Source organism: Melanotaenia boesemani, chromosome 9 (assembly GCF_017639745.1).
Source record: "Melanotaenia boesemani isolate fMelBoe1 chromosome 9, fMelBoe1.pri, whole genome shotgun sequence".
In the NCBI taxonomy this organism is placed as follows: domain Eukaryota; kingdom Metazoa; phylum Chordata; class Actinopteri; order Atheriniformes; family Melanotaeniidae; genus Melanotaenia; species Melanotaenia boesemani.
The window spans coordinates 2,690,009-2,703,204 of NC_055690.1; the positions used below are offsets into that span (position 1 = coordinate 2,690,009).

At 40.8% G+C, this 13,196-nt stretch overlaps 1 protein-coding gene across 1 annotated transcript in view; it reads right to left on the minus strand.

The window, feature by feature from the left end:
• ulk2 (unc-51 like autophagy activating kinase 2) overlaps positions 1-12,087 on the minus strand; it is a 48,219-nt gene extending 36,132 nt beyond the window's left edge. Inside the window, exons 1-3 of the mRNA XM_041994248.1 lie at positions 10,987-12,087; positions 6,160-6,252; positions 5,808-5,849 (exon numbers count right to left, since the gene is read on the minus strand). Of these exons, the coding sequence (XP_041850182.1) occupies positions 5,808-5,849; positions 6,160-6,252; positions 10,987-11,076 (225 nt within the window). The 5' untranslated portion in view covers positions 11,077-12,087. The remainder of the gene's footprint in view (positions 1-5,807; positions 5,850-6,159; positions 6,253-10,986) is intronic.
• Between the last annotated feature and the right edge of the window lie 1,109 nt (positions 12,088-13,196).

Genomic DNA, 13,196 nt, shown 5'->3' on the forward strand with positions numbered 1-13,196 from the left:
AGGACTGGTTTCTGGGTCACACTATTAGTCAGGTCAACTTTATTTATAAGCATGTTTAACCTATAACCTATTTCCATTTAGATAACTAAAAAACAGACATGCTCAGGTTTCAGCTGGAGACCCTGTTTATTTACTTTTCTGAATTTACACCTAACTAATATGTGGCAGGTGTGGTCTACAAACTGGTCTACGTCATGGTGAGCAGAGATCAATGGTCCATGAGTGAAGGAGGCTCAGTGTGCACAGTCAGCTTCAAAACAAGCTCACGTTACGCTTCCTGTTCTGCTTGGTGAACTTATTCTACAGCACGTGTTTCCAGCAGTGACAGCAGAGGAAACTGGTAAGAAGTCAACTGTAGACGCCAGCAGAAGTGAGAATGTATTGCAAAATATAAACAACGGGTGTTTTTAAAAGTAAAGAAGAAGAAAAGTGATTAGTTCCTGCTCCTACAATGGTCACCAACACATCAACAACCAGAGAAAAGAAGACTGATACAGAAAGAGCAGAACTCTGCAAATGTCAGGGCAAGGAGGCAAAGGTGACAGAAGGTAGTTCAACTAAATTCAAGACGCAAAGAGACGGCGTGCATGAAGACGCCAACTCATCAGAGGGACTGAAAACCTCCCAAGACACAAACGTGATGGTGTTATATCAGAGTCCATCATGCTCCTGTGAGGTGACAGGACAAAGTCCATTAGTGATTTCTACACCTCTTTCTCTGATATAAAGCCACTTTTTTGCTTGTATAAAGATAACTTATAAGTATCTGAAACAAGAGGTAAATAATCAACATCTGGTCAAATCGACATTCATTTGCTGCATTAAAGAAAGACTGCACATGACCTGCAGAGACACGACATGTATTCTTCTCCTATGTTTGTAATGCGGAACGTCAGAAACAAGGACGAGAGCTGCGCTGCTCATCTACAGCAAATCAAGGATGTTAACTCCACAAAACATTAGGCTTTACTCTTAGGGGGGAAGACGACACATTTTCATTATCAGGTGTACCTTCTTTTTTTTTTTTTTTTTTTTTTTGGAAAAAGCAGTGTTCCCAAACTTGTTCCGACTTCATGTTGGGCTCCTCCGTGGCTGCCCCTCACCACCAGGCCTGACTGGACAGGATCTCAAGGTGCAGACGGACAGAGGAGTGGGGTCTAGTTTGGGAAAATTCAGGGTTTCGACTGCCTTTTGCAGATGATGTGGTTCTGTTCCTTCCTCAGACCAAGATCTTCACCACACACTGGGGGGGGGTTCACAGCTTAGCGTGAATCAGTCAGGATGACAGTTAGCTCCTCCAAGGGGGCATTCGTTTCCACCAACGGGACGGGAAATATTTTTTTGTGTTTCCACAGGCAAAAACTAGGAAGGGTGAAAACGTATCTGATTCGACCCATCCTATGTTTTGGGACGCTTCCATTGTGATCCCAGTCTTACTGATCCAACCCTAGAGGTCAGAATTTAATGTATCTATTGCGATCCGACTTAAATCCCACCTACCAGCTAAGCGTATGCTTGCTATGGAAACAACAGAAATCAGGTTCATCAACCCAAACCGTCCCATCCCGAGCTGGACTTGTTGGTGGAAACGGGGCTTAATAGTAGAGTTGGGCCAGTACCGATACTAGCATCGTACCAGTTATAAAATCTTTACACTGGTTTAATCCCTGAACGGTTTAGGCCAGTTGATGAATGAATGGATGGGCGGAGGAGTGAAGGGTGGATGGGATGATCAGTAAAGTGTCAGTAGGAGATTTAAGGAAACAGGATATATAGGAATTCTTCATTAACTTCTCTTCTTTCTAAGTACAGCAGGTAAATTGTACTCATTACTCATGTAATTACAGCCGGGCTCCTTCAGCTACGCCTATCCACTGTGAGCCTGCGCCATGTTTATTTGCATGTGTTTAATAAACATGAACTCAGTATTGACTAAAATGATTGTGCTTTTCCATAACTGAACAGTGAGCCTGGAACTGCGTAAATGCAGCTCGAGCCTCTCACATCGCCCACCAGTCAGTCAGGAAGCAGCGACACATCTTTAGTCAGAAAGTCTGACAGTGTTAAAGCACTACAACAGCTCCAACCACAGAACCTGGGATAAACGCTGCAAACAGGAAGGTCTGAAACACATCGTCCAAGATTCTGCCTGCAGCAGCATGTTGACTTTTATAGCTTACTTCCTTTAACCTGCACAGGTCTGAAGCTGAGGTGTGCACTAGGAAAATGTAACTGCTAAATAATAAAGTCTATCTGAGCCAGGTTCATATGAGCATCACTGCACCAGAAGCATTAACCCCTTAACACCTGAATTTATTTACAATTATATGAAAGCAAAATTAATACAGTGAAAGTGTGTAAAAAATAAAATTAAATTAAATGATAAATAAAAAATTAATCATACAAAAATAACTACATAAATAGTAAGTAAAAATAAAATATTAAATATTTATTAATTACAATATGAAAAAAATTAACAAAAACTAAAATTAATTTAAAAAATATATAAAAATTTAAAAAGAGTGGAAGCAAATTAATAATCATCAAGTGGACCTAGCAAATTTCTCCTCAGGGAAAAATTTTAAGACTGATATAATCTGAAATGGACCATGTTGGATCCAGAATCCGATCCAGAATGTGAAGGTGGATTACAGCAGGTCGTCGACATAACCTGCAGCTGTGTGTTAAAATGCTTACAGACGTTACCTTTGCTTCAAGTGCACGTGGAGGTTGGTAAATGCAAACTGGCTTTAGTGAGTAACTCTGAGTGAAGCAACAAATGACTTCTTTTAGTTGCCCAAAGAACAAATTTATCAACACCAATTACTGGAAGCAAACATCCGTCTCTGGGACATCCTGGGAAAAGAAACCATGCCCAAGATGAAGGCAGGCGTCTTGCGAACATGATCACTAGCGTGAAACCCATCTTATCACAGGAAGCTCATTCACGCTATGATAAATCTGCACATGTACGTGGACGGAGGCTTCTGCTCGTCTCCTGCGTCCTTACATACGTATTTCAGCCCGTTTTCAGAGCCTGGGGATGCAGAACTTGGAGCTACGCGATATGGCCAAAAAATAAAATCTTTCATTTTTTTCACACTAAATTTAATTTCCAGTTTTAATGTTTTTTTTTCTTTTGTTAAAATGCTAAAAGTTCAGAGAATCCTAAAATAAAACCACCACATAAAACATAGACACGTAGATTAGCCTGGACATACAAACTGTGGTAGAAAATAAAACAAACACACACTAAACGACATAAAACGTGCGCGGGACGGTACATAAGTTGATGGTTAAGTCATCATAACCTTTGGTTTCAACTGGTTTCAGACAACTGAGCAAATTTCTAAAGTGTCTGCTCAGCTGTTATTTCTTCTACTCTGCAACACGTCTTTCGTTGAGAAGTTGCGCTCAGCTGTTCCATCTTTGGTAGAAACAGCCTTTAATCTAATTTAGCGTGTTTAGAGTCTGAGGCTGCAAAACTGAACCAATAACTGGGTGATGTGCTGCCGGGGAATGAGCTTTTCCTTGCTAGCTGCCATGTTTGGTTTTGTTTTTGTGTGTGTGAGTATGTGTGTGTGTGGAGTATGCGGGTGGGGAGAGGGCTGAATCCGCCGTTAATAATAAGGGATTAGATTTATATAGCTGGTTTCTGCTGACTGCACTCACGTTGAATCCATTATTGGTTCACTCTTCGTTCATATGCAGTGGATGTGTAGCTGAGAGCCAGTTAAAACATTCGGAGTCAACACTGGAGGCAAGGTGGAGGTGGGTGAAGTGTGTTGCCCAGTGACATAACAACAGATTGACTGGGATGAAGCAGGAGTTGGACCACCAACCTCCAGATATTGGATGACTAGCTATACCACCTGAGCCACTGTTGCCCAACCGCCTAGCTCAGGCTGGTAACAGGAGAGAGTTAAATGGCAAATTTGAATTAATCAATAAAATCGATTTCATGCCCACCACTACCGCAGATAAAAGGTGCAAACAGAGCAGTACCTACAGACACCATGGGGGCAGTAGGGAGATTGCTAACCTGTCATTTCACCCATTCCTCACAGTACATGCTACAAGTCAAAAAGCTCTATTAAAATGAGCATGCAGTGGATGACGTGCACGCTCCAGCTGGGACACGATGCCTGGAGAGTTGGACCATGAAAGAAAATCTAGAAACTGATGCAACAGTGGCCAGGCTGAGAACCCGAGTTTAGACCAGCATACAAACCCTAAAACTTGGTTATACTTTTTTTTCTAGCTTCTCTATCTTTAAGGTGATACCATATTGTTCTCACACTGCAGATGAGGCAGAGAGCACGTCATGGGCCTTTTAAACATGGTGTGTGTGGCTGATGTAATCTCATAGGAGTGTATAAAACTGAGGTTTCCTGTCCAGCTCTGTGCAGCAGAAGGACAGAAAGGCGGATTTGCACCATGATGGGCAGCTTTGTGTCACATTACAGGCCTCAGTATCAGTTTTCAGAGTTGTTAGTTTACACTGCCTATACTGTTTATTTCTTCATTATGATAGCTGATAAATCTTTATTTTTCCACCTGAGAGTGAACACATGGGAGCCTGCAGTGTGTTTTAGTCCGCCATTAGTTGTTTTGCTAGTCATCAGCTACATCTGGAAACCCAGACTAAGATCCTGAAGTGATGATCTGGCATTGGTATCCCACTGCTGTTCAGCAACTGCACGCCAGGCTGAAAAATAGTCAACACTGGCTGTTTACTGACAGGCTCGGGTCTCAGCTGGTGTTTTTAGCAGAAACAGACACAAACATCAGTAAATCTTTAAAATACCAAAACAAATATGGATTTACTCTACAAGGATTTACCCAAAGCAACACCGATCCATGGACTGTCTCAGCCCAATTCCACAGAGTTAAGAGACTTGTTAAGAGAGTTTTTTTTCTTTAAACACAGAGAAACTGAACAGATAACATCACAAGAATCTGAGTACAAGCAAAAGTTTGAGCCTTAAAACTTCAGGCCAGTTTTTTTCCTATCTTGGTCTGCCTGATTTTCCCATGTAAAATTCAACTCTTTTATTCCCAGTCAACATCCAGACATTATTTTCCAGTCATCAGGACAGCCTGAGCTGTCAGATTCTGAGGCTAAAATGATGTAAAATGAATGCATCAATAGATATAGCAGCATAAAGACCGACTAGAAGAAGAAAGCAGAATTTATCCTGCTACTATTTACCTGCTATCCTAACTAAACCAACTCCAGCTCAGCTGCTTTGTGGCGCCACCGTGCATCAGAAACGTCTTCTTGGCTTTATTCCAGCCATAGAGGAGCATTATTTTTCTTCTTTTCACACACACATAGAACTTTCTGCTCACTGGTTGATCTTTGGCTGCTCCTGATTGGACGTTACCGTCAATCTAAGCTCTCTGATTGGTGGAAAGTCTGACAGGAAGTGGCTTCATCATCATGTCTAGGTCTAAATAGAGGTCTCTTAGCAACATAGTAGTGATAGTGCCAGAGATCTGAAGTTTTAGGGTTAAAGCAGTGTTTGTTAGTCCTGGTCCTCAGGACCCCCTGCCCTGCATGTCTTAGAGGTAACCCTACTGTAACACACCTGAATGAAATGAATGGCTCGTTAACAGGCTGCAAAGAACTTGATGGGGACGTTTATTAATCTGAATTAGGTGAGGACCAGGTGGGTCCAGGGGACCTGGACTGTGGAACACTGGGTTAATTATGCATGTAAACACTGATGGTTGCTGAAATGCAGGAACTAATCCCTGTTTTAAGATGAGAAAACTCATTACAGAAAAGTTTAAGAAACACTTACCTGAACGTCGTAAAGCGCCACGATGTTTTCATGCTGCAGCTCCTGAGTAAAACCAGCAGAAAATGAGACGTATTAGCAGAAAGGTAGAAAGTCTACCTCTCAGATGGTTTTTATTTAATGTCTCTAGTTTCTTCAGAGGCTAATAAAGGCTAGCTTTTAGCAGACAGCTTTAAGTTTTCCAGAAAACCTTCAGGATTTAAAGGTAGTTTAATGGAGGATTTAAGTCATAAAAGGTTGACGGGCATCAGGACCCTGTTCTGGCAAAGGTACAAAGTCATATGAGTCAAATATCAGATGGTTCTTTAAAGAACACAGTGAAGAGCAGTAAGAGCTAATTAATCATCCAGCTCACCTTCAGGATCTTAATTTCCTTGCCAAGGAGGATCTGGGACTTTGACAAGTTCTTCTTATTGATGCTCTTAATGGCCACCTCCCAGTCAGTTTTCTTCACAATGCAAAGAAAGAGAACAAAGAAAAGAGCATTTTAAATTACGACTTCATCTTAGTTTCCTAGTGAAAACATTCAGTTTCAGTCTTTAGTACATTTACTCATCTATTTCTACTTCATCAGCTCTACCTCTTCAACTTTCTGTTTACACAACTATCCAACCAGCCAATCACATGGCAGCATGTAGACGTGGTGGAGACTTGAAGTTCAAGCTGAACATCAGAATGAGGAAGAAATGAGATTTAAGAGACTCTGAACGTGGTTGCTGGTCTGAGTACTGGAGCTTTTAATCCCAGTATAAACCAGTCTGTAGCAGCTTTTAATCCCAGTATAAACCAGTCTGTAGCAGCTTTTAATCCCAGTATAAACCAGTCTATAACAGCTTTTAATCCCAGTATAAACCAGTCTGTAGCAGCTTTTAATCCCAGTATAAACCAGTCTGTAACAGCTTTTAATCCCAGTATAAACCAGTCTGTAGCTGCTTTTAATCCCAGTATAAACCAGTGTGTAACAGCTTTTAATCCCAGTATGAACCAGTCTGTAACAGCTTTTAATCCCAGTATAAACCAGTCTGTAGCAGCTTTTAATCCCAGTATAAACCAGTCTGTAGCAGCTTTTAATCCCAGTATAAACCAGTCTGTAGCAGCTTTTAATCCCAGTATAAACCAGTCTGTAGCAGCTTTTAATCCCAGTATAAACCAGTCTGTAGCAGCTTTTAATCCCAGTATAAACCAGTCTGTAGCAGCTTTTAATCCCAGTATAAACCAGTGTGTAGCATCTTTTAATCCCAGTATAAACCAGTCTGTAACAGCTTTTAATCCCAGTATAACCCAGTCTGTAGCAGCTTTTAATCCCAGTATAAACCAGTCTGTAGCAGCTTTTAATCCCAGTATAAACCAGTCTGTAGCAGCTTTTAATCCCAGTATAAACCAGTGTGTAGCATCTTTTAATCCCAGTATAAACCAGTGTGTAACAGCTTTTAATCCCAGTATAAACCAGTCTGTAGCAGCTTTTAATCCCAGTATAAACCAGTGTGTAGCATCTTTTAATCCCAGTATAAACCAGTGTGTAACAGCTTTTAATCCCAGTATAAACCAGTGTGTAGCAGCTTTTAATCCCAGTATAAACCAGTGTGTAACAGCTTTTAATCCCAGTATAAACCAGTGTGTAGCAGCTTTTAATCCCAGTATAAACCAGTGTGTAGCATCTTTTAATCCCAGTATAAACCAGTGTGTAACAGCTTTTAATCCCAGTATAAACCAGTATGTAGCAGCTTTTAATCCCAGTATAAACCAGTATGTAACAGCTTTTAATCCCAGTATAAACCAGTGTGTAGCAGCTTTTAATCCCAGTATAAACCAGTGTGTAGCAGCTGTCAGACTGGGAGGTAAAATGATGTAAAATGAATGTATGAATAGATGTAGCAGCATAAAGGTCGACCAGAAGAAGAAAGCAGAATTTATTACTAACAGAACTTTGTAGAAATAACACACAGATCAACAGTGACCAAACCTTTTCTCATCTCATCGTTCTCTCAAGTCTTGGCTTTCAGGAGAAAAAATATTGTTATTGAAACAAACACACAACAGAAACTATTTCCATGTTTCCACTTTTTCCTCATTTCCAGTTATTCCTGCTACTATTTACCTGCTATCCTCACTAAACCAACTCCAGCTCAGCTGCTTTGTGGCGCCACCGTGCATCAGAAACGTCTTCTTGGCTTTATTCCAGCCATAGAGGAGCATTATTTTTCTTCTTTTCACACACACATTGGCTGTGTCCGAATGTGCTCCCTACTCCCTACATAGTGCCCTATATAGGGGTCACGCCATTTTGTCAGAGTGTCCGAATGTCCAGAAAGAAAAAAGTAAAGCACTCACAATTACCCACACTGCATCTTGAAAAGATGGTCACTAGACGGGTCAATATAGACCACAATGCATTGCGGGCAGAAGCTCAACATGGAGCAAGGAGGTGAAAAAATTGAGTTGCGCGAAATTTCCTATAAGCAAACAAACAAAGAATAAAATACAACATAAGGAATAAAAATAAAAATATTTACACAACTTTGGATTGGATTTGGAATGACAACTTGACGTGGGATGTGGTTGCCGTGGTGCCGGCGGTAGTCACGGCAGCTTCGTGTCCGAATCGCCAAGAGAATGAGTCACTATGTAGTGCAGCCCTATGTAGTGAAGGAGGGGTTAGGGAGTAGGGTGGCCATTCGGACACAGCCATAGAACTTTCTGCTCATTGGTTGATCTTTGGCTGCTCCTGATTGGACGTTACCGTCAATCTAAGCTCTCTGATTGGTGGAAAGTCTGACAGGAAGTGGCTTCATCATCATGTCCAGGTCTAAATAGAGGTCTCTTAGCAACATAGTAGTGATGGTGATGTTTTTATGGTGAAATGTGATAAATAATGCTGTTATCATGGATCAATGTGGATTTACCAGATAGAGTCTCTGAATAAAACTACATTTGGTGGCCGGATTGTAAACCTGGACGGGGTAGAACAGAAAGCGCTTGGGGGAGCCAGAGATCTAGCTGAGTTTTAAGGATTAAAGAAATATGCTGATGGTTGAGGAACCAACTTCACTGAGATGAGAGAACTGGTGATAGAAAGTTTTAAGAAAACCCTGTAGTAGGTGAGTGTAAGCACGAAAACCCATGTCTTTTGGATGTCTGTGTTGGTATCATCAGGTAACATTTGGAGAGAAGGATGAAGGAAACTGTAGCATCAGGTCACCTGACTTTCTGAGTCTTCTGAGCTGAATGACACGCTGAATGACGAGGAACTCGGATGACAGCTGGAACCAGTGCCAGCCTATTTACTCTGAAAGCCACGTGATAGTAAAGGCACCTACCTTTCCTCCCCTTCAGCTGAAATAACGTTTACCAGACAGGTTTGTGGAGCAAGCATAAAACTATAACCATCCAGCTAATAACACAGGAAAAACCCAGTAAGCCCCTTTGACAAATACAAACACTGTTTGGACAAAAACCATGAGCAGATAGGTCAGAGGAAAGATTTCTACCAATAATAAGACATGCTTCCAAAATGAATCTAGGTTAATAGGAGATTCTGATTCTGTGGGAGCAGCTCGCCTCGAGCCAGGCAGAGAGGCCAAAAAGTCGAGCAAGACTGCATGAGTGGCATGAATCTCTGGGTGTGTGCATAATGCAGTAAAGCACAGACAACTGAGCTGTATCCATCTCCCAGCTCACTGACAGCCTGCCCAGCCGAGTGTGACTGGGCTGCCAACGCTACAACCAGAGAGAGGGGCAGGGGTGACCCTGATGGCCCGCCACTATATCACAGGACAGCGAGGAGGTGTGTGTTTTGACCTAACAAAGTAGCTTGCTGCAGAGTTAAGCAGCGCAAACTAAGCAGTTATTTCCTGCTCATCCTCCTCCAAAAACTGTGTCATGCTTTCATTTGCCAGAATAACGCATGATCTCATTTATGAATCATAGCTGATTATAGCGCTAGCAACAAAGAGATTAGCGTCAGTCAGACTGAAGCAGGAGGCAGCAGCAGACGACTGGGAGCAGGACACTATGACAGCGAAAATTTTAGCTCTAGAAAACATTAAGATGTGCATGAGCATAAAGCATTTGGATCAGACTGACATGCTGGTATGATTGATATCCATCAGCTGCCAACTTTACATCTGCTTCATTTACAAACACTTGAAATCTGATCTTATAATCTACAGAAATTCATAGAAATTTCTTGGTATTTCTCATCACTGTTAACCTGTAGATTTCTAGAAAATGCCCTAAACTAGGTTTACTTAATCCCATTTCATTTCTAACAGAAACTTCTGGGACTTCAGTCATTATTTAATCCATTTTACCAGAAATTAATCTACAATTAATCAAACATAGTCCAATAGAAAAGATAATAAAGAAATCCATGGAGTATTTTGCACCCATAAGGCTTAGTTTTTCTTTTCTTTGGAAAGGAAGCATTTGTATAAATAGGCTAGGAGCAATGAAAGGCTTTACAGAAAATAAACAGATCACATGTCAGGTTGGCTATGATGCAGCATGGAGACGTGAACAGATGTGCATGTGTGAATGCACATGTTTTCAGTAATAAACATAACGTCTGCAAGCCTGAACTTGGCTCATTTCTCAGGCTCAGAGCTAGTAATCAATCCTTATTAATAGATGTAAGTAGGGAGGGACGTGTGGGTTGCTAATGCAGCTTTCATTTAATTTAAGACCATGTATGTTACACCAGCAGTAACAGAGACGACATGACATCACCTCCTGCATCTGTCACACATGCACAAGCCATCCAAAATCAATTATTCAACTCCAATTCTGAGCATTTGTGAATGAATCCTGTGCAGCTCTTACATAAGAAAAAGCTTGAGTTGTTAAAAAGGCAAAAGGAAAAACACTGCACCCAATCCTCCCTCCTGCCTTCATACGTCAGCAAGCCATTCACTGATGCTTGACTCACCCTTTTCATGAATGAACTCAGTTACATGCATGCATTTTGCAGAGCTAACACCAAGCTAATGAAAATGCATTAACATTACCTGCTAATTTGCATCAAATGAGTCTGGATTCAAATGTTTTTTTTTTTCATAAAGAGAGACCGGGGACAGCCAAAAGATGCTGCTGCAGCGCTGCACTCTCCACTGACTGACCCAGATTTCCAGATTAACCTGCTACGTTTTGTAGAAGAAGAAAGGAGACAACACTTTAGACTGTTTACCTTCCTGTGTCTTCCTTTGAACACCACAGCAAAGGCCCCATGTCCCACCAGGTCCTTTCTGCTGTACTCAAAGTCTCCCACAGTTTCCATTGTGATGGGTCCACTGGCGAGAAGCCTTTATGTTGATCTTCTTTTCAGAAAAATATCCACTCAGTCCCGTTGCTCCCCTTACTGCAGGATTACTTTAATTTGTTTTGCTCTGATGTGTTTTATGGTAAATAAAAGAGATGCAGCCGGGTCATGATGCGTTCACATGTCCTCCAAGTTGGCTGGGATGTTTGCAATATTTACAGATCAGACGGCTTGGAGCATGACTAGCAACAATCCTGAGCTAAAAATGAATCAGTGCCAGCTGTCCGTCTTTGACCCAGTTGAATAGCTGCAATCCAGCTTTGCATCATACCCCAAGGACGCCCTCTAAACACACACATGCCCAGAAAACTAAGCTGGTCATACGGACTGTCTACATGATGCCAAGCTGGGTGGACATCACCATGCAAACACTGGAGCTGCAGACACCGACCACTCCGTTAGCCTGACAGTGACATAACACTGAGGCTACACCTAGCGTCATAGCTGCTACCCATAGTAGCTCAATGCAAACATGATATCAATCATATAACAAAAGCTTAGCTTGTCTGAAACTAAATATTTACTATATCTAAACTATTCAAGTTGCAGTAGCATACAGAGCTAGCAAACATCAGCAAGTCTTCAGTGAGGTGTTAGCCTAAAACACCACAAGGATGCAATGTCAAAAATGTCAACACTGAGCAGGTGTTCATGAGGAGACGTTAGTCCACGTTAGCTGTCATCTTCCACAAAACGTTTAAGTCCATAAAACATTTCTTCCTTTTTGAGAAAAAAAATCACTGATGTTTCCCCAAGAGTACCAATTTCATCCGTGGGAGCACTTCGAAGAACACGTTTCCTTCGTTTTAACGTTGGCGACTGAAGTAACTGTCACGTTTTCGTTTACATTAGCCTCCGAATTTAACTGGAATTTAATCTGTTTTTATAAAGTATACGGGTTTAATCTCTGTTTTTGCGTTTAAATTGTGGAAAAGATCCTATCTACGTCCGCTGTTGACTGAAACAATACAGAAAACCAGGGCCATGTTCGGCTTTTATAGGCGATTCATCCGCCGAGTCCAGCGGAGACTTTCCCTCCGCAGCAAAGGTTAGTTCCTCAGCTGACGTTGGATAATGCCATTTTAATGCATGAGAGGTTTATCATATTTACTTTTTTAACTTAATTATTTTTATAGTGTTAAATATATTTGAATAATTAGAACAAAAACTACCCTGATTAATTTTTAACCTTCTACGTTGTTTTTATTTAACAATTTATTGTTTGCTTTCAACGTGCCCAGATCATTATTAATTATTAATTTGGAGGGCAATTTGAGGATTTTTGATGATTAACTGAATAAAACAAAGTTATAAGGTTTGGCCGGAACAATTTAAGTCCACTCAAACTCTGTATACATCATGATAAGTCATAATTTATAAAACAAATTAAATTAATTAATTTATTCAACAGTATTATTGTTCTCTAATATTCAGTAATATTGTTCTTTAATATTAAAACATATTGTAATAATAAATGCATTTTATATTGCAGCAGCAAAACACTAAACAAGCTCTATATAAAACTCCTGTTTGGACTTATCCCCCTCTGCTGGCTGTAAATATAGCTGGACAGTTTTCTGTAACATGGGTATTCACTGCTGAAAGCTTTCTTGAAATGTCTGAAAATGCTGCCAAATAAACTTCAAACTGTCTAATTTAAAACAACAACTTGTTTTGCAAGATTGTCTCTTAAAAATGTGAACAACTGTTGTAAAGTTACACAAGCGGTCTCTTAAATAAACGTATCACAAAAAGTAAGTAAATGAGAGTTTGGTGGATTTTTTATTTGTTGTAACAATGCGTCCTGGTAATACATCTTATGCTGTTTGAAAATCTGTTTTTCCCCTCTTAATGCAGTCACATGTGTAAGGAAAATGCATTTGTGGGACGAGCAGCAGTCAAGTTTGTGGGTTATATCCATAAAATCTGCCAAATCTTCTCTGCCAGTGCCACACAGCTGATCCTGATATTGACTCTTCGGTGTTGTTTACATCACTAAGTGTTTGCTGGAGTTTGCATGTCCATCCCATGTCCTTCCACAATCCAAAACGTTAGGTTAACTGCTGCCAGGGTGAACC